Source organism: Zalophus californianus, chromosome 2, assembly GCF_009762305.2.
Source record: "Zalophus californianus isolate mZalCal1 chromosome 2, mZalCal1.pri.v2, whole genome shotgun sequence".
Lineage (NCBI taxonomy): Eukaryota > Metazoa > Chordata > Mammalia > Carnivora > Otariidae > Zalophus > Zalophus californianus.
Window position 1 is genome coordinate 35,062,183 of NC_045596.1, and position 20,835 is coordinate 35,083,017.

The following is a 20,835-nucleotide window of genomic DNA, read 5'->3' on the forward strand; positions in this document are numbered from 1 at the left end:
GATGTGATGAGCACTGGGTGTTATATTAAGTTGTTTCCTTAACCAAAAATAGTAAGCCATAGCTACACAGTGATCAGAGGTAGGGCTTGCATTTATTGTCCCAATATCTTAAATTGATTCCTACCATAACCCAAGGTTCAAAAGCAATATACTGTACTTAGATGACGAAATACCTCGACCCCCAAATTTCAATGTAAAATTGGGATAAATATATCTAATTCACAAAATAATATGGTAAGTGATATACTATTTTTCTTTTCTTTTTTTTTTTTAAGATTTTATTTATTTATTTGACAGAGAGAGACAGCGAGAGAGGGAACACAAGCAGGGGGAGTGAGAGAGGGAGAAGCAGGCTTCCCACTGAGCAGGGAGCCCGATGCGGGGCTCGATCCCAGGACCCTGGGATCATGACCTCAGCCGAAGGTAGACACTTAACGACTGAGCCACCCAGGTGCCCTGTGATATACTATTTCTACTAAAAAAAGACTGTTTTAACCAAAATGTTTTAGTTTTGAACATAAGTAAACATGAGAAATAAATGATCATAAATGCTAATCTGGACACAGTGCTTAGAAGTTACAGTTTCTCTGAGGCAGTTCCCTTTATGTAGAGCCCAACTTCATAGTAGTGCTCAGTGGACATTGAAAAAAATGGGGGACGATCAGTTTACAAGACTGCATTGTTCTATCTACGGTGAAGAAGTAAACCACTGTTGCTTTGGACATGACTCGTTTGGGAAGTGTAATGTATATAATTCTATGTTCTTATGTATCATATTTGTATTTAACTACCCAGGGGTCAATCATCTCTTTACCACCCACTACTCAGCCATCCTTTCGCCCATTCATTCACTCACTCATTCATTCATTCATTCATTCCTCAGTTCATTCTCTGGACCCTTCAATCACCCATTGGACAAATCTTTATCAGGTGCTAGTGTGTTCCTGAGTCTGTGCTAGGTGTTGGGTTTCAGTTAAGACTAAAAAGGAGGCCTCTCCTTCAAGGCACTCAATCTAGTAGGGGAAACAAACACACAGGATGAACAAACACATCACAATACAATGCAGTAAATGTAACGACAGAAGCATAAAGTGCTCAGATGGTAGGGTAGGAATTAATTTTATCTCAGAAAAGAAAAGGTAATTGCACCTGAGTTGAGCTTTGAAAACTAGGAATTGGACTGCCCCATCTATAGGAGGGTATCAGCTTCTTGGCAAGGGAACAGCACGTGCAAAGATTGGGAGGTATAAAATAACATGGTATTTTGGAACTAAAATGAATCTGATATTGTTTGAATACACAGAAATCACAATTTCTTCCTCTTTGAAAATGTAAATAAGATTAGCTAACTTTTTTGAAATTTTACATCAGTCTCATTCTCTAAGTTTCCTAAAATAACCCTGGCAGTGGGGTTCCTGGCTGACTCAACTGGTAGAGCATGCAACCCTTGATCTTGGGGTTGTGAGTTCGAGCCCCACGTTGGGTGTAGAGATTACTTAAAAATAAAGTCTTGAAAAAAAAAAATCCTGGCAGTAAAATCAATCTGACAATTCCTAATTGCTCTAGAATGTCATTTTTTAGCATGAAGACTTTTCCGACCAGTTGCTATTTTTCTTCCTTCACAGATCCCTTCTTTTCCCTCCCTCTCTAGCCATCATCCAGCAGGAAGGCACTGTGGTCACCATCCTTCTGGTAACCATGGGCAGCAACAGCAACATGGGGTATGTGTTATACCACGGGTTTTCATCTGTGGCCTTTAGCTAACAGCTAACTCATTTCTGAGTTCTTGCTATTTTAGGCAAATGAGGTGGCTGCAGGAAATTTATCTGATGCATTTTCTATGGAAAAGTTTGTCATTTATGGTGGAATCCACTTTATTCCTTTTAGGCTGACTTTTTTTTTTTTTTTCCCTAAGTAATCTCTACCCCAAACATAGAGTTCGAACATACAACCTGGAGATCAAGAGCTGCATGCTCTACCTACTGAACCAGCCAGGGGCTCCTCTTTTTTTTTTTTAAAGATCTATTTATTTATTTACTTATTTTAAAGCGCACGAGTGAGTGAGAGCAGGGGGAGGGACGGAGGGAGAAGGAGAAGCAGACTCCCTCCTGAACAGGGAGCCCTGATGCTGGGCTTGATTTCATGACCTTGAGATCATGACCTGAGCTGAAATCAAGAGTCGGATGCTTAACTGACTGAGCCACCCAGGCGCCCCTCTGACTTTTTTTTTTTAATGGCAGGGGCCACCTACATTACAGAATCGTTGAATCTTTAGCACCAAGAGGTCACCATATCAAAACCTCACCTTGGCTTTATGGTCGTTGAAGTCACCTATGTACTACAAACCAGGAAAGCTAAATATCACACGCAGGGGCCTAACATAAGAATGACGAACATACTTAGAAATATAAGGAATTGACTCCTAAGGGTAGTAATTGTATGGTCTTTCCCTAATAGTTGTTAGTAAACAGTTTTATTCACAATTTTGTAAGCTAGAATCCTAGCAAATCCTTTTTACTGCTAGAGCGAAAGAGAAAAGATGAAGAGAGGGACACTTGGGCCAACCAAGGGAGCAGGTGTAGATGTTTAGATGAAGGGACACAGACGAGGGGAAGGTGCAGGGGGAAGGATACTCCTAACTCTGGAAGTTATTTCCATCCTACGCACAGCGACACTGACAGAGAGAGGTCAAGCACTTCGTCAGGCTGGTATAGGCTGTTTTTGCTGTTGTCTCCCATTCTTGAAAAGGAAGGAGAACAGTCCATGGTAAGGAGCAGCGGCTCCAGAAGGCCCTGCTTTGTGACTTCTGACCGAGAACTTACTCTAAGTCCCAGTTTCCTCATCGGGAACGAATGGGGTGACTAACCTGCCCAGGACTGTTTCGGGGATCCCACGTGACAGCGTATATGGCACGACTGGCGCAATGCCTAGCATGTAGTGAGTGCTCGGCACCCAGCAGGGCTCTTCCCTTTACAAGACAGGGGCAGACCGGTGTGTGTGTGTGACCAGTCCCCCTGGCCTCACGTGACTGAGGAAGGCTGGGAGCCAAGGTCTCAGCTTGAGTTCCCGGTCTGACACTTACTGAAATGTGTCAAACTGAATAACAGTAGCAAATCGTGATGACAGTGACAGCCATGGGGGAGCAAAGCATTTCCTCTGGTGTAGACAAAATCTGAGCTCACGTTAGTGTGACTGAAACTGGTATTACCTTCGTAATTGTGTTTTATCATAGACAGTTTTCAAACACTTTTAATTTCTTTTCTATAATGCTTTGTGAATGCGGCCAATTTGATTAGGTTTCTGACCTTGCTTTTATTGAGGGGGTGGTACTGAGGAAGAAACTTGGGAAACGTAATGCACTTCATATGGAACATATGCCCATGTCAGTTCTGAATACGTGTTAAATGCTACTGAGCATACGATGCTCTATATCAAGCTCCATTTTCACTACGTATAGCCTTATTATGGATACTGTTTCAAGCTAAAAGACTTTTTTTATCCCCTTTCATTTTAATAATACAATAATATTTGTAATCATTTATTTAAAGCTCATTAAGCACCACATACTTTATCAATTATATCTTATTTAATTCTAAAAACTAGCCACGAGGGAGGTATTATTATCCCCATTTTATAGGATGAGAAAATTGAGGCTCAAGAGCGCTGAGCAACTGGGCTAAGGTCACGCATAGCTTAGTGAGTGACAGATTTGATTTGAATCCACATCTCTCTGAGTCTAAAACAGGTCATCAAATTGTTGGTGGAAATGCAAGCTGGTGCAGCCACTCTGGAAAACAGTATGGAGGTTCCTCAAAAAGTTAAAAATAGAGCTACCCTACAACCCAGCAATTGCACTACTGGGTATTTACCCCAAAGATACAAATGTAGGGATCCAAAGAGGTACGTGCACCCCAATGTTTATAGCAGCAATGTCTACAATAGCCAAACTATGGAAAGAGCCAAGATGTCCATCGACAGATGAATGGATAAAGAAGATGTGGTATATATATACAATGGAATATTATGCAGCCATCAAAAGGAATGAAATCTTGCCATTTGCAACAATGTGGATGGAACTGGAGGGTATTATGCTGAGCGAAATAAGCCAATCAGAGAAAGACATGTATCATATGACCTCACTGATTGAGGAATTCTTAATCTCAGGAAACAAACTGAGGGTTGCTGGAGTGGTGGGGGGGTGGGAGGGATGGGGTGGCTGGGTGATAGACATTGGGGAGGGTATGTGCTACGGTGAGCGCTGTGAATCATGCAAGACTGTTGAATCACAAACCTGTACCTCTGAAACAGATAATGCAATATGTGTTTAAATAAAAAAAAAAAAAAAGATAGCAGGAGGGGAAAAATGAAGGGCGGGAAATCGGAGGGGGAGACAAACCATTAGAGACCATGGACACTGAGAAACAAACTGAGGGTTCTAGAGGGGAGGGGGGTGGGGGGATGGGTTAGCCCGGTGATGGGTATTAAAGAGGGCATGTACTGCATGGAGCACTGGGTGTTATACGCAAACAATGAATCATGGAACACTACCTCAAAAACTAATGATGTAATGTATGGGGATTAACCTAATAAAAAAATAAAAATAAAAAAATTAATAAAATAGGTCATCGACACTGCTAGCTCCATAACGTGATAAATATAAGTTTTACCACTTATTTCTAACCCTAGTAAAACATAAAGTTCACTTGGGAAAGAACATGTGCAGTGTGTATTTTACCTTTTTCCAAGCACAACTGCACCTGGGTCTTGAGATTTTGCCTCCAGCTCCTGAACTTCATCTACTAATGTTTTAAAAGCAGTCCTCTTGATACTGGGCGGGAGAAAAAAAAAGGATTTGCATGTGAATCTTCGTGTGAAGATGTAACACTTTACAAAACTGGTTTATTATCGTGCTGCTAGGTACAATAGTAACCAGAGTACAGGCAATCATTTTTCAATAGAATCTATGAAATTACAGTAATTTTAAGCATTACGTATTTACAGAAACAAGTCTTAAAAGGAATGGTTTAGTTTTATAATAGTAAAACTCTTAGTTATTAAATAAGCATCATATAATTAACTTTAATGATATCTTTTTTTTTGTGGGAAGAGGTAACATTTTAAAACTGACAATCCTTGAGAAAAATTAGTAAAGTTTTAGTTTCCTTCATTCTATATTGCATATAGGCTTTAAAACAGGCAGGCAAAAACCTTTTTTCCCCCCATAACTATTGTTCATTAATAAAATATATATGTGTTTTGAGATAACATTTTCTTCTACCTTGAATGGATTTTTCAAGCTGATTTCTAAAAATGTACTCTCTAATATTAATTGAAACTACTTGCTTTACTTCTCATTCTGTCTTTAAACTAATTTCCTAATTCCTCACTCATTTCTTTATCTACATATGCAGAATATTAATAATTCCCACTTTGCAAACTGTACATCTTTGACCTGATGTTATAACTGGAGAAATCTGAGGATTATTATAAATCTATATTTTTATGTAAATAACCGAGTACTATACTTACACCTTGTACACCACATCAAGAAGCAAAGATGCCACAGGGATAAATAACAGGCCCATCCAGAAGATGCCAGAACTAAACAACATGGCAGCCTGAGTAAATGATCAGAAACAACATTGCTTTAACAACCAAGACATACATCATTCATGTTTAGTTTTTATATGATTTTAAGTAAAATAATTTAAAAAAATCTCACTCTGCAAGAGGATATACAGCAACTTTAAATCCAAACTTGTGCATAATTTGGAATTAAAAGCCAAATGTGTTAAGACATCTCTTTACCACATCTATTTCCCCCCCCCCTTAAGCAGCTAATATAGCAAGGTTTTTAACATGTGCCAAATCTTTTCATACTTTTATGTGAGATTTTTATTACTGTGGTCAATACGTGGAGTAATAAAGTTTGACCTTCTTTTGTAACTTAGAATATCAAAATCAATCTTTTGGAGCAAATTTCAAATATACTCTGGCTTACATTCTCTTATAACATGTAAAATAAATCCTAGTTAGAAACTAAATTTACTATTCTTGGCAAATAAAAATTAACTTTTGTAAAATATTACATTATATTAAAAATCATCCACATAAACCATGATATAGTATAATCAAATTAAGATATCTATGATATTAGGCAGCATAATCTTAATTTTTGTTCAAAGATTTTCATAACTCGTATCGATATGTCTTGTTACTGTGAAAGTCAAACCAAATATCTAGTGTGTAAAACCCAAATAACAGTGTATTAAAAATAATCTTAATCATTCCTTTGTATTAACTCACTATATATCAGAACCTTTTGGGTTGCAAAGAAAATGATTCTATGGTTAAAAAATTAATAAATCTATTAGCTGTCTGCAATTAGAATAAAAATCCCTCTGTATGTAATTAGATACACAGAGTTTAAAAGGAATATATCACACAATAAAACCAAAAGAAATATTTTGTTTCACTTTGAGGCTGTTTATCACAGTAAATTTGCAGCACCTGTTTAAGTGCATAAATATATTGGTATAACTCCATTAAAAAGCATCCAACTAATGCAAACACATTTACACTCTGCCCAAAATCTCTAGGATTGGGGCGCCTGGGTGGCTCAGTCGTTAAGTGTCTGCCTTTGGCTCAGGTCATGATCTTGGGGTCCTGGGATCGAGCCCCGCATCAGGCTCCCCGCTCTGCGGGAAGCCTGCTTCTCCCTCTCCCGCTCCCCCTGCTTGTGTTCCCTCTCTCGTTGTCTCTCTGTCAAATAAATAAATAAAATCTTTAAAAAAAAAAATCACAAGGATTTCTTTTTTTTTAAACCAGGTGTGGTTCAGGAATTAAAAATGACCTAGAGTTTAATTCTTACGGGCCAATGCACAATTACACGTTAACAGTCCTAACCAATCAATCCTTACCTAATATAAAGATTACTAATTTTAAATTGTTTGATTACCTATTCATTTTGACTCTCAACTGAAGACTAGGAACTGCTGCTTTTTTTTTTTTTTTTTTGGCATTAACATGGGCTCATGATATAGACTGTCAGTTCAAGGATGCTATGGTCTTCCCCTCCCCCATATAGGATTAAATAGCTCTGAGCATGTTTAAAATAAAAACATGCTATTATAAAAGAATTTCTGAAAATAAATGTGGCCACGTGGATTCAATGAAATAGCACCTATATTCTAGACACCAACGGGACGAAAAATATTCACATAAAAGTCACTTTATTTTATAAGCAAAACATGATCTTCAACATGTTTGCTGACATCCTCAATAGCGAAAACCAACAATTACTATGTAATAGGAAATGTCTATCAAATCCATGGGTTTTGTTTAGACTGAAGGAAGCTTTTTAGTGAGTAACAACTGCAAACACCCACACACACACCCACAGCCACACAAAAAAAACCCAACATTTCTTTTTCCTTCTAGGGGGTAAAAGGTAGATAGGATTCTAGAGCCTGCAACTGAAAATGCCTCATTTGCTTCGCTTGATTTTAATCTGTTTTAATTTAGGGGCAAAAGCAGCAAGATTTATGCTTGCCTTTACCACCTTGTATTAAATGTCGCTGGTGGAAAAGGCAAACGTGGTGGTGGAGACTCCGGGCTGCTAATTCTGACCATTGTGATGTTAACTATGAATGGGGAACAAGGGGCGCCCACTATTCAGTCCACTAGCCTTTGGCTTTACAAATGAACAACATGAATTGAGGGGAAAAAAGTTTTTCTGCATCATATCTGAAAGCCTGTCAGATTTTTTTTTTCTTTTGCAGAGTTAATCCAAACCTAAAAGATTTAAAGCCGACATTCGCATTAAAGACAGAGTCTCTTTGTATTTTTTGGATGAAGAGGGGGAAGAAAAAAATAAAATCCCACAGAGGTATTTCCTTTCTTTCTGTACAAGAAAGCTCCCCCTCCGTCTGGAGAGACCATTTTTGTCTCTAACTTTTCACATCTCGCCACTCGCAGGCAGGTCGGCTGGGCAAAGGCGCCCGATCCCCGCAGACAATGGCGGGGCGGGTTAACAGGCGCAGCCTGCCTGGGGCTGGGCGCGGGCTCCCTCCCAGAGCAGTTTGTAAATTGCTCCGAACGTGGGAGACTGGTGGGCCGTGCCAAACGCCCACCCCCCCCCCCACGGCCCCTCCTCGAGGCCCTGTGAAACCAAATGGAATCTGCCACAAAAGTGGCCCCCGGGGGACCTGGGAAAGGCTCAGCCGAAGTTGCTGCAGAGCCGGGGAAGTGGGGGGCACAGGCCTGCGCGGGAAACAAACAGCCGCTTGTCTCCCTCCGCACAGCCACCCTGGCTCACCCGCCGAGCCCGCCGGCTTCCGCAGTGACTCCTGCGGCCGCAAAACGCGGGCTGAGCGGGCCGGAGGGATGGTTCGCAAACTTGCGTGTGAACTTGCGGAGAAGGACCGTTGGAGAGAAGCACCGGCGTCGGCTCCTCTGAGCCAGGCCGGGGGCGGGGCTGGACTGGATAAGAGGGGCTTCCCTTCTGACCCACAGTAGGTATCCCTTAGCACCCAGTTGGCACACCAGAGAGAAACACTTCTTCCCCATCAGGGCCCCCCAATTCAGTCTTGTAGGAGGGAGATTTTAAATGTGCTGTCTACACAACTTAAGCGATGTGGTTCTTTCCTCTTACCCCGCCTTCTAAACAATAAATGTCAGACTGGTGCACTAGGACTCTTATTCTTGGATAAAGTACAGAGGCCGTCTCAAAGGGAAGGCCCTTTGGGGCGTCCTCAGACTATCTCCTTGGGCCCTGATTGGAGCAGGACTGATGATCAAGAGCCCTCAGTAGTCCTGGCACTGCCCTGCCTTCCTAGCTCTCAGACTCCTTGGGGGAAGTAACTCCCGAGTCTCTGCTCCCTCAGCTGGAAAGTTGGACCCTAAGAATTTTTAAACCCCACGGTGTTTGCAGAGTGGCTGCTTTTATTATTGACACCGATTAACAACCTTTCCCTTCATTTAATTTTCAAATTTCTTAAAATACCTAGGTCTTTCGTTCTTTCCAGTGATCTCTCCTATGAGCTTCAAGGAAGAAAATTTTTGTCACTGTAAGTCAGTTTGTAAATGTCATGGTTTTCATCACATTGTCACAATATATGCTCATCTCAAGACTGAAACTGACCAAGGTAACCGGCCACCAATAAGCTGCCATTCATCTCGATTTGTTAATTTAGGAACTGGAGACAAATTATCTTTTTCATAAAAATTATTTAGACTGTCAGGGCATAATAATTTAGGAAGGGAAAATTATTCAGAAAACAGTGCTGTAAATCTTGTTTAGTTGTTTTGCAGAGGGGAGGTTGGACAGCAAGATAAATTAATATAAATTCCAGGGAGGTGAAGAGTTCATGTCCATAATTAACAAAAAACCAAGGAGTGATTATTAAGTGTCTAGATAAAGCTTTATAAAAGGACTTTCCAAGCTTAAGAACAGTAAAAACAAACAAACAAACAAAAACAAAAAAAAACAAAAAGACTATAAGAAGAAATGCTTTAAAGAACAGATTCATAAAAATGTCTAAGTTCCACATGTTCTAAAAGAACATAACTGAAAAGCAAATGATAAACAAGAAACTGGGGGAATAAATGACTGTCGCAAATATATGAAATTCTGCATTAATACCTGATTATAAAGATAGACCATTTATCTTCATAAGAATAGCGAAGGTCCCAGTAAATAGGCAAAAGGCCAGAGAAGGTATTCACAAAAGCAGCAGTAAGTAATCAATAACACGGAAAAGTGGGGCACCTCTGTGTCATCATAGAAACCCTACAAATTAGATCAAATTTAAACAATTCACTATTACAGTCGGTGTGGGAGAAACAGCTCTTGGTAATAATTTATATTCCCACTGGCTATGTACTCGCCTTTGGGAAAGGTATTTGGCAATGTGCAGCGAGGACATAAACATACATTCCTGTTAATTTGATAATTCAGTTTCTGGAACTATGTGTTGAAATTTAGGACAGCTTTTGCATATAGGTTAGTATCCCCTGCAACTGTTCTGTGGTTACTAGTCCTGAGAGTACAACCCCCAGAAAGCATGTTATAGCCCAGGGCTTAGTGAAGGTATAAATACACCACAGCAGCACCCTCTCGAAGAGTCACACTGCGAAGTAGCATATCTGAGGCTTGGAGAAATCACTGTAAAGAACCCTACTGAACAGGTACTTATTTATTTACTAATTGTTTTATATAAGTAATCTCTACACCCAACATGGGGCTGGAACTCATGGCCCTGAGATCAGGAGTCATAAGCTCTTCTGACTGAGCCAGCCAAGCACTCCAAACAGTTTTTTAAATCAAGGTTTCTAAATGTATTTATCCACATGGAACACTTTTGCCACATTCTGCTTACTAACACATCCCCTGGAACTAATTCTGGGGAAAGCAAATATTCAATGTGGGCTCTTTTAAATAGGAAAACTTCAGTGTAAACGAACAGGACACCATGTGGCAGGATATGGAGATGTACAGCCATATTACAGAATATTAGCCAAGCTGTTCAAGACACTGTTCACAGACTGTAATTATTAGAAAATGGACTGTCTAAAAGAGCCTTAAATAAAGGGAAAGGGAAAATATCCTAGTATTCTGTCAGGAGGTTTGTTTTACCGTGTAAACACACTCCCTGGGAAGACTGGTGGTTTCTATCGTCTATATGGGGAATCAGTCACAATCTCTCCCTATGGCTTACATCTCTTGCCTGTACTTCAACCAGACTGTACAGCTCTGAACTCGAACGTTGCACAGTTACTTTGAACTTAATACATCTCAAATTGGACACACGCTGTTTTCCCCCTAAACCTGCTCTACCATTGTGCCAACTATCTAGGGATTGGCTTCATCACCAACTGTGTATGACACAAAAGTGGGCCTATTTTGGTCTCTTTATACCCCCAGGTTCTGTTGTGCTTAGTATCTTTGGACCTATCTGCTTTTTGCCAACCCTGAGGCCATGTTCCCAGTCCAGAAATGTGCCCATCGTCCTAACAGCCTGCAAGCTAGACTTACGGACTCCCGTGTTGCTCTGCTTCTAGCCCTGTCTCCACACTGCAGCCAGGGGGATACTTCCAAAGTGCAAATTAGATTTCAGCAGTTCTTGGATTAAACCCATTCCATGGCTTCCTATCACCCTGAGGAGAGAGTACAAAATCCTTAATAGGACTTCAAGTCCTTGCCTACCTGACTTCTGCTGGTTTCCCACGTGCCATCTCTTAAGCCAGCACCCATCTCTAGCTACACATGTGTGTTTCAGTTCTTGGAAGGTGCCCATGCTCACTCTCATCCTTGGGCTGTTCCATCTCTGACCCCGTTTGTTTAATTTTCACATCAGATGGCACCTCATTCCTTAGACTTGGGTGAGCTGACCCTACTCTTGGCTTCCATTTTGGTGGCACCTAGCACCCATTTCCTAGTTGCTCCTTTGTCTTCCAGTTAGACCATAATCTCTATAAGAGGAAGAAATATATCTTGATGAGTTCTCACAACCGAAGTACTTAACCACCAAGCAGGTGCTCAGTAAATGACTGTTTACTAATAAAGTTCTTACAATCCAGTGTTTGGAGATTGAAAGTCGAAAACACCAGAGCCTTGGGACCCCGCTCCTAAGATGTGGCGATGACACTTGGCTTGGTTTTCTTGTGTTCTGGCATGGAGTTATCCTGGGAGCAGTTATAACTAGGTGGTTATGTGATCTGGGGAGGTGGGAGAAAAGGTTGATCCAGCTCCTTAACCATCCTTTTTCAACACAGGTTGTCTTTTCTGTTAAAAAAGCGGAGCAACAGGGGTACTTGGCTGGCTCAGTCAGTAGAGCATATGACCCTTGATCTTGGGTTGGGGGTTCAAGCCCCATGTTGGGTACAGAGATTACTTAAAATTAAATCTTAAAACAAACAAACAAAGCTGAGCAACATGCATTAAAAGCAAGGTATGTTAAACTACCCCTCCCCCATCTGAACCAACAGAAATATTTCAGTGAATCAGGAAAGTATTATAACTGGAAATGACATAATTTTGGGGGGAGTTGGGAAAGGATATAGAATGGGCAGGAAGAGAAGGGAGGTCTCCCACCAACATTAATGAAGACTTTTATTAGCTATATGAATACTTTGCAATGTCAAATAAAAAGAATATATTATCCATCTTGATAAGCACAAACTATCCTTCTACCTGCTCTGGCCAAAAAGCTTACGGGTCATCCCTGCTTCCCCCTTTTCTCCCAAACTGCACATCCAGTCTTTGGCAAATCCAATCTGCTCTACTTAAAAACAAAATCCACATCGATGTTCAGAGCAGCATTATTCACAACAGCTAAAAGGTGGAAATATCAATAGATAAATGGATAAGTGAAATGTGGATAAATAGATAAATGGATACATGAAATAGATAAATGGATAAACTACATACAATGGGATATCAGCCTGAAAAAAAAAAAAAAGAAATTTGGACACATCCTACAACAGATGAACCCTACCAAATGAAATAAGCTAAATGAAATAAACCAGACACAAAAGGACAAATATCCTATGATTCCATGTATATGTGGTACCTAGAATAGGCAAATTCAGAGACAGAAAGTAGGACAGTGGTTGCGAGGGGCTGGGGGGAGAAGGGAATGGGGAGTAATTGTTTAATACACACGGAGTTTCAGTTTGGGATGATGGGAAAGTTCTGGCGAGGGATGGTGGTGATGGTTGCACAACACTGTGAATGCACTTAATACCACCGAACTGTACACTTAAAAGTGTTTAAAATGGTAAATAGTAAATTTCATACCTCTTATCAAATAAAACATGTTTAAAAATTTAAAACGATTCTAAGAACAAAATCCTCCCCCCCCCCCCCCCCAAATCCAGACTCTACCCACCTCATAGCCCTTCCACCCTGGCCTAGGTTCCCACCACGTCTTCTGATCTCTGCTCAAGATCACCTTTCCAGTGATGCCTTCCATGACCACCCCACTTCAATTAGTGCCCCACTCCCATGTTAGTACCTTCTGTGCTCTTTTCTACGCTACAGTTCTCCATGGCACTTACTACCACCTAGTGGGCTACAGAACAGACTTAGATTTTTGTCCCTCCCTTTCGCCTGTCCCTTCCTTCCAGAATATAAGCACCTGTGGGCAGGAGTTTTCTCTTTTGTTCACTGCTGTATCCCCAGCAACTAGAATAGTCTTTTGACACATAAGTGTTGAAAGAATAAATTATTTAATCCAAGTTAAGTATATAAATTAAAGGTAAGAAAAGACTGGACTAATATGTTAACACTGATTACCTTTGGATAGTGGGGTAGTGCTGTTTCTCTCCTTTTTCCTCTATTTTCCAAAGTGTATTTAATGACTCCAAGCTACTCACATAAATCAAAATTATGAATTTTACTTTAAAAAGCAGAAATATCAATTTTCACTGATATGAGAAACATTCAAGATAGTTCTAATAAAGCCACTATTTTCAGTCAGACCCTAACCTCTGTTTCCACGTTTAGGATTATTTTCCTAGGCTCAGTTACAATCACGCAGAGGAGATGTATTTTCTTTTTCTTTTTCCCCAGATGGTTCTCTAATTGGGAAGAATGGACGACTCAATAGTGATCCTCCAGTTCAGGAACGTGGTACGTTTATTTATTCAACTTGTTTTCCTATATTTCTCTCATTTGCCGAATCTTCTAGCTTTCTTCTCACTAACCCTATACATAACTGGCTAAAGTCTCTCTTGTTGCTGTGAATGGGGCCTTTTATTTTCTTTGTGTAGGAGGGCTTATTTTTGAAGATTTAGGGCTTTTCCAAGGGAGTTAACAAGTTTTGGGGAAAAAAACCCCAAACGCTTACTATATACAGCTTGTATATCCCATTACGTGCTTCTTAGGACTTGGTCAGGAGGGTGTTGGACCCAAGAGTGTAATTGTTCTTTCTGGCCATGGCGCCTTTGAAATATCTTGGTAGAACAACCCTGCATATGTGGGGATTCTCACATCTCATGACCTCCCACTTCTTTTTTTAAAGCCATTCACCAAGTTATGAGCTCACTTAACGCCTCTTGCCTCCTCCTCTGTCTCAGTTAATCCTTCCGTGGTCCCCTGGAAGCATCGTCTTCATGAAATCATTTTCATAAAAAAAAAAAAATCAGTGCTCAACTTCAGGTTTTCAGGTACAGTTTCTTTTCATACAAATTTTCCGTGTCTTTCCAACCACATTGTGGTTCTCTTGTCCCTCCCATACCTCAGTGCTTTGTCTCTGCCCTGTCAGCTGGATGCTTCTTTGGAAAAGGCAGACTGTGTCACTGTCACTGTCAAGTGCTCCACTTGCACTCCCATGTCACTGAACCCGTTACTCGTGTGCTCTTTCCTCCTTGAGCTCCCTTTCTCAGTCCCTACTCTCAGGGGGCTGGGAGAGCCGATACCCTGCACCTGAGGTACAAGGATACCTTTTGGTACCTTGAAAGCTGAAATCCACAACTTTAACGCCTATATTTTTATGGCAAAATATAAATTTTATATAAACGGAATAGTATTTGGTATATCAAAACCGTGCCTTTTCCTGGCAACACAACCACCCTTCAGTGAAGTACGGGAACTTCATATTGGCTCGTCAAAATCAACGTTGCTCTCAGACAATACAGTGCTACTTGAATTTCAACTTGCAAATGTTTCTGAAAGTGTCTTGGTGTCCAAGGCCTGGGAAATACCAGGGTGTGACATTGCCAGGGTCTCTAAGTTGTGTGAGCCTTTCTCAGACGCTCGAGTCTTTGTCTTCAATTAATTGTGGTACCTGGGTATGGGGTTGAATTTGGAGGTACCTAAGTATCACCGGGCCAGCACTAAGTGGTGCTATACTTCAACCAGAGACAAATTCCAAGCTCACAGAAACTTGGGCTAGAAGACACGAACTTCCACTGAAATCCTTCAGAGGCTACACATCTTGGGGGGTCAAGCTCAAAACTTCCCTCTGATAAAACCCAAAGACAGAGGGATACACATGCCAAGTTCTACATTCTGGTGTTTATCACTGGGAAAGGGCTTCGATGTCTTATTTTAGCTGAAAAAAATTCTTGCAAATTTTCAACTATATCATATTATAGTCATGTCAAAATTTAAAATGTTTTTCATCCCTTACTAGTTTATTATTAGCATTGATTTATCATGTCCTCCAACCCAAATCTTTATTCTATGGTCTCAGGTACTTTCTAGAATACTAATATATTTCATAATGAAAAGCCATCTGTGACCTAGTCTTGGCCGAACTTTTCAGTTCTAGCTCCAACCATTCCCCACCACAGCCACCCCAAACCCCTTCTTTGCTTGGGCTGTTTTCTACTTGGAAAGTCCTTCTCACACTTGCCTTCTGGGATAGCTTGGGGAACGGCAGTACCAAGAAACTGTCCAAACTATAGCCTGGGCGTTGAGGGCCCCCTCCTCTGCTAGCCCCGGTGCATCCTGGTCACAATAATTAGCATCCTCCATTATAATTACCTGTTGATCTGTTGTTTTATCCATAAGACTCAACCTCCTCAGGAAGACTCTCTTTTTTCACCTTATGATCCACTGACACCCAGGATAGGTCTTGACATACAGGCACTCTGTAAATCTCAGTTGTACTGAGCTGCTTGGGCTCCTCTACAGGATGAATTATTAGTTTCTCCATAAAAACAGACAGGGCAGAACACCCAGAAAATAACTCAGAAGAAGGGTGTTTCGAATAAACTCCAGTTATGTTCGCAATTATTCCCAGAAGCTCCTGATTACTCAGAGACAAAGAAAAACCTTGGCTTGCCCTATTCCAAATAAACAAACAAAAATCTTAGAAAAGATGCAAATTGTCCCAAACCACAGAAAAAATATGCAAATTAGATACCCAGCTCATAGCCTTTATGTGCTTTTTGCCCCCCACGGACATTTCTGGATGGTGGTGAGGGGCTGAAGCAGGCGCGATCACTTTGAGGGGCTCAGAACCAATAGTCAATCTAGCTGTATGACGCAAGGAACAGCCTCCACATCTCCACCCTCTGGCAAAGGGAGGAATGAGAAAAGAAATGATTAAGAAAGATGTTCAGAGAAAAGGGACGACGAGTTAGTGAGTTGGGACCTGAAGTGATGTTAACCTTTTTTTTTTTTTTAAAAAGAAAGTAAAATTTCTCTATATACCAATATATACTGAGAACTGAACATGAAAAATCATCTTTCTAAAAAGCAACCCAGAGCACCAGGATATGTGTGGCTCTGAAACTTTATTTTCTAGGGATCTAGTTCCCAGAATAGTGAAAATAATTAAGAACAGAATTTGTTTTATTTTAATCTTCCTTATTGTGCTATTTAAAAAACTTAAAAGTGGAAAAATGAGGGCAGAATTAGTAACCAAATATTCTTTTTATTATAAGAAATATAATTTAAGAATGTTATGATGTTCCCGGATGAGTTGTGTAAGATAGGGTACATCATCTCAGGGCTCAACCTGTTCACTTCTTCTATCATTCCTGCAGTTTTTTAGAATTTTGTGATTGCTTTTTATTTCAAAAACCATCTCAGAAAGCATCAGTTGTTTGATTACTAGTAATTCAATCTGTGAAGCATACTGACCTGTATCTCAGATTGTAGAAAGTTACTTTAAAAATTTTTAAATTTTCCAGCTTTATTGAGATATAATTGACACATAACATTATGTAAGTTTAAGGTGTACAATGTGTTGATTTGATACGTTTATAAATTGTAAAATGAATACCACCAGAGCATTAGTTAACACCTCTATCCTGTCACATAATTACCATCTCTTTTAGGAAATTATTTTTAAAAAACTCAAAAAATAAAAAAGCACTTAGCGATAAGAAAAAACCTATAAAGGCTGTTAAATGGCTTATGTTGAAAAATTACCTTCATGGCAAACACTTCTAGTTGTTCCCCTAGATATATCCCCCACCCCTTCTTAGATACAAATACTTGATTCTTGGCTGGACACTTTGTCTTCTAGCTCAGACTATATTCCCCTGGCTCTCTTGTTGCAGCTATGTGTGGCCATGAGATCTAAGTGGAAATGTGGTGGGCAATGTCTAGGAGAGGGTTAACCTTTCTTCTTCCCTTTCTTGTTGGCTGGAATGTTGGTAAAATGGCTAGAGCAGAAGCAGCCACTTTGGATTATGAGGTTGGCAGTGCAGCAAATAGCAGAACCCTGGTTCCTGAGGATTGTGCAAGCTGCCACACCAGCCTTGGACCGTCTGCAATCACCAACTTCTTTCACATGAAACAAATTACTATCATTTAATCCACACTTTTTTTTAAGCATCAAAAAATATGCCAAAAAATAACTTGGAAATGATATGTGCTAGGAAGCCTAAGTGGTAACATGGAACAAAGCAGCTTTTGACCACTCACTGATATCTTTATTTGACTCTAACAGAGAACGCAAGATTTGTGGTCAGTTATGAGCTTTGTTGAAGCAGATCACACAGTGACATCTGTGGTTTCTTTTACGGGCCTTTCTGATGGAATCCCTGGCATGTAACTCAGAAACAAGCTGTGCCGGTCTTATGAGTGAGAATGCTGAGCTTGTGGGGGTGATCTGCCCTCTGCCCAACTCACGGAGTCCTCACAGCCCTCTTTTCCACCCTCTCTGCTCCAGCATTCCTGCCTTGGAGCACAGGCACCTGTTGGTCTTTCAGTCCTGAAATGCTCTTCTGCACACACCCATCATTTTGAGTTTCAGCTTAATCATTCCTTCTTCAAAAAGATCTTCCTGGGGCAGCCATTGTCATTCTGCCACATATCATAGCACCCTGTTTTCTTCCTGTTACTTTGTGAAATTACCTTTAGTCATTCAACCTTTAGTCATCTGTTAACTGATTTAGTGATTGTTTCTCCCTCCCATTCCCTGGTCCCCTCAACCCACATGCTAATGGGGATCTGGCCTCATTAACCCATTACCTAGACACGGCGGCTGGCACCCATTAAGCGCTTAACACATATTTATGGAACAAATGAATGCAAGAATGAATTTATTTTAGAGAACATGCAAAGCTCTGCCATACTAACGGCACGCTCTGTTCAATTTCCTACGGTTTGCTCGCTGCCATGGCACTTTGGGTCCACCCTAACACCTCTTATGTTTATGACATCAACATCCCATCTTTAGCAATGAGATCCTTAAGGGCAAGAACTGATTCCATTCACTTCTGCATCCTCTACTGCCCAACACAGAGCCTGGCATATGTTAGACACTCAGTATATGTTTGCTCTGCATTGTCGTTAAAGATGCTGTGTCTACAGAAAGCCAGCTCTCACAACGACTCTAAGGACAGCTATAACTTTAAAATATCCTGATTTGCCATTACAGTTGTCATATCCACATCTCTCTCTGCTTCTTAGTGTTTTTTTTTTTTTAAGATTTTATTTATTTGAGAGACAGCACAAGCAGGGGGAGCAACAGGTAGAGGGAGAAGCAGGGTCCCCGCTGAGCAGGGAGCCCAACGTGGGGCTCGATCCCAGGACCCTGGGATCATGACCTGAGCCGAAGGCAGATGCTTAACAGACTGAGCCACCCAGGCACCCCTGTTTCTTAGTGTTTCTACACAGGTTTCTCTTTACAGAATGGGCCTGGAAGTGGCTATGCAGCCACCTGTCTTCAGCACTGTGAAAGTCTGGCCTGTCTCATTTACCATCAGGGGCATGAGGCCTGTCAACCAACGGCGTGTTTTGCTGGATGGGCTCCCAACTGTTGGCTCATTGAAGAACTTCTGACAGACTTCGGGGTCGCTGTTCCTTCTAGGCTACTTGGCTAAGAAGTCATCTTGGATGAAAATCCATTATATCATAACACTGCCCCACCCCCTCGGCAAGGGCTGGTCCTGTGACCAATAAATTACCACAAGCTATCTAGGTGATTAAAAGCTGATAGATGAATAAAGACTATTTTAACCAGGAATCTCCTCATACGTAAAGTAATTTATTGTGTTGGTCAGGTGGGCAATGGCACAATTTAGGAAAATCATATCACTAATGTAGTTTATTAATGCCTTTCCTACAGGGGTGACACCAAAGAGTTCAACAAAGATTTTTATTGTTTTTCAGAGAGACTTTACAAACCTCAGTCAAGAGATCTGAAATTCTGTAAAACACATGCTTGTTCCTTAACTTCAATTTCCTTCGGTAGTTTTATAGATCCCTTAGGCCAGGGAGAGCAGAACCAGATGGTGCTTCGGAGCACTTTGCAGGGCATGTCTGCAAAGCCATGATAAATTTAAAAGTTTTGCCGATACTAAGCTTCTGGTATTAATCGTGATATGAAATGATCCTTGATGTATGTAGCTTGCTTTTTAGTTTTTAATCTGGTGTACTAATCATAGTGGTTAAAATATTTTCTTCTGGAAATTAAAAAAAAAAAAACACCAAACCAAACCCAGTAACATCATCTAGACAAGTAGGAAAAGCAGGCTAGCATATGTTTATATAACATAGCACTTCTCCCCAGGGTCTACCTTACTCCATAAATTGTTGTACTGGTGTGAAAAAACACAAGTCAGGTCTGAAAAAAAAAAAGTCCTTCTCTTAAATCACAACCATATTTGTGAGAGGAAGACAATGACATATTTAAAGTCGCAGCCAAGCCTGTCGCACTATTTTCTTTTTCTTTTTCCTCTCTTCAGTAATTTCTTATTGTTTCATGTTCTACACCTTTGTATAATCCACTGCCCACCCCCCCACCCCCCCCCACCCCTGATGTCAGCATTCCCTCGTAACAGTTAAATATGTCAATAATTCCTGTTACTGGGATACTTGTTAATCATTATCATGAAATCATTATTCTGGACAGAGATGCAGAATTACTGTAATGGAAACAAAGTGCAAAGCTATAGGAAGGAATGTTCCCAAATGGCAACACCCTGCCCACCAACTGAGAGCCACCCAATCTGGCTGTAGCTGGAGTCACCAAAGACTGCGTTCAACTCTGAGATATTTGGAGAACAGATTTTTGGAACTTCGTGCACGCAGAATGTGCTGAAGTAAGGGGGAAAGAAACGATGGTGTGAAAAGAACCCTCAATCAGTGGGAAATGAGTACAGCTCCTGAGGATGGCTGACGATAGAAATAATTCATAGAGACAACAGGCTCCTTAGTGTACCAACTGGATGCAAGTACTTTGATGGGTGCCACTGACACAAAAGATGCATTTCACATCTTTAAGGCCGACGAGGCTGGGAGGAAACGCCTCTGTGGAGAGGAATGAGAAAAGGAAGAGAAGAAATGTAGAAGGCACAGAGGACAGTGTATAAGGAGGTTGAGGGCACAGACTCTGGGATCCAGTCTCAGCTCACTCACAAGCTGTGTGACCTTGAGAACAGTGTGTGAGCACTCTGTGCCTGTGAAATGTACAATTCACCGTGTTGTAGTGAATGCTCGCAGTGAAGGCCAGGAACGTGCTATACCGGTGACTGGCCTTCAGAAAATGAGGCCCTATTACTATCCGAGTGGAAACTGGGCATTCTCCAATGATAATGGGATGATTGGGTTTTCATTTTCATAAGTAGTTTTTTAATGAGCTGGGTATTATTTACCCTAATATTGCTGTTAAGAAGAGGCAAGCGGCCAGGATATGGAGTGAGATGGAATTTCTATAAATGTGTTAGGGAGTTAGGTAGGTGTTGAAAAGGGGGAATTAAAAATCTGAGTGCTTCTGAAAAGAGATGGGAAGGTGTCTGTACCTGGCTCACTTAGGGAAACTGATCAGGGCTGTGGGTATCCGGGGAATAGCAGCTAAATCAGGGATATCGATGGACTGCAGGAAGGAAAGAAAAAAAAACAATTTCCCACCTGGGGGTAAAGAATAGCAA

General features: G+C 40.8%; 1 protein-coding gene and 1 long non-coding RNA gene across 5 annotated transcripts in view; one reads left to right on the forward strand and one right to left on the reverse strand.

Annotated features, from left to right (window-relative positions):
- The window catches only part of ATP8A1 (ATPase phospholipid transporting 8A1), a 222,317-nt gene that overhangs the window by 10,305 nt on the left and 191,177 nt on the right, over positions 1-20,835 (reverse strand). For all 4 annotated transcript variants that reach the window (XM_027597680.2, XM_027597679.2, XM_027597681.2 and 1 more), the window contains 2 exons: positions 5,530-5,618; positions 4,736-4,828 (listed from right to left, as the gene is read on the reverse strand). In XM_027597680.2, the coding sequence (XP_027453481.1) occupies positions 4,736-4,828; positions 5,530-5,618 (182 nt within the window). The remainder of the gene's footprint in view (positions 1-4,735; positions 4,829-5,529; positions 5,619-20,835) is intronic.
- On the forward strand, positions 8,226-18,921 carry LOC113924229. Its single transcript, XR_003520595.1, has 3 exons — positions 8,226-8,513; positions 13,574-13,633; positions 18,595-18,921. It is a non-coding gene; the product is annotated as an uncharacterized LOC113924229 (long non-coding RNA).